Here is a 1067-nt window from a genome sequence, read left to right on the forward strand (position 1 = left end):
TGCCCAAACCACACGCCATCTTCTTCACCAACAGAGGACGCAGCATCATCATTAGTATCAAGCAAAATGCATAGTAGATCAGCACGATGGTGTAGCTGAGAAAAAGGACATTCAGGAGTTCGTGTTACGCTGATGCAACAGATACAGAATGAATGACAAGCCTGAGGTGACCTCCCACCAGCCTGTGCACCAGTTCAGAAGGAAACTGCACAAGAGTTAAAAAAGAGAATAAAGAATCAGAAGCATGTTGATCGGTTTACTCATTCAGCAGGTGTCTGTTCAGCTTGTCTAATAAACAAAGTAGCCTCGATCATTGGTCAGTGTGAGGCTACTCTCCTGCTGCTTTATATCGAATGAACCTCCCAGTGTTTCTCCTGTCAGCACGCTGCTGCCAGCCTCCATGTGTCCACCTGTCATGATCTGCAGTGTAACAGGAGGAAAAGTCATCTAAGAACTCATCTGACTGAAACACTAAGATCCAATAAATAACCTCAACCTTTTGAATAAAGACTGGGTATGCTGGTATCTCCTCAGCTTGCTGCCTGTACGTTGAGGTTTTTCCCCAGTTGATAACAGGGTTTGTTCCCTGTGCCTCAGGGTCAGGGAACAGTTCCTGACGAGCGACAGTTCAGAGTACCCAGCCTTCTTAAAGTTGCTGGTGTTTGAGAGCGCTCCGTGTCTCTGCTGTCACTCATGTAGGCATCAACAGTGAGGCTGAAGGGACTGACTGGGAGGAACCACCTGCCTGACCTGAACCGTGTTCTGCTGTCCATAACTAAGCTTTTTCTTATTTAACGTATAATTGTATTTTCTTTTTTTAAATTTTGCCCTAAGACACAGAGCTCAGTGTCCCACAGTATGGCCTTGATGCCCTGCTGCAAACACACCTTTGTCCTCTTCTGTGGAGTGCTGGGAATTATTGTTTTATGGTTAATTGTAGAATTTGGCGAAATGATTGCTGGCAATACTCACAGTGGGTACACAGCTTCCTGAGTGCAGTGTAATGTGTTGACATAGTCTGGACTTGGGTTGTACAGCATCGTGTACCAGTCTGAAAGCATTTGCAC

General features: G+C 45.6%; 1 protein-coding gene across 1 annotated transcript in view; it reads right to left on the minus strand.

Annotated features, from left to right (window-relative positions):
• The window catches only part of LOC121815613 (JNK1/MAPK8-associated membrane protein), a gene marked incomplete at its 5' end in the record, with an annotated part of 2915 nt that extends 1848 nt beyond the window's left edge, over positions 1–1067 (minus strand). Inside the window, 2 exon segments of the mRNA XM_042227258.1 lie at positions 1–95; positions 973–1067. Of these exon segments, the coding sequence (XP_042083192.1) occupies positions 1–95; positions 973–1067 (190 nt within the window).

This window comes from Haplochromis burtoni, unplaced genomic scaffold, assembly GCF_018398535.1.
Source record: "Haplochromis burtoni strain Fernald_Lab_line unplaced genomic scaffold, NCSU_Asbu1 Contig_251, whole genome shotgun sequence".
NCBI lineage: Eukaryota > Metazoa > Chordata > Actinopteri > Cichliformes > Cichlidae > Haplochromis > Haplochromis burtoni.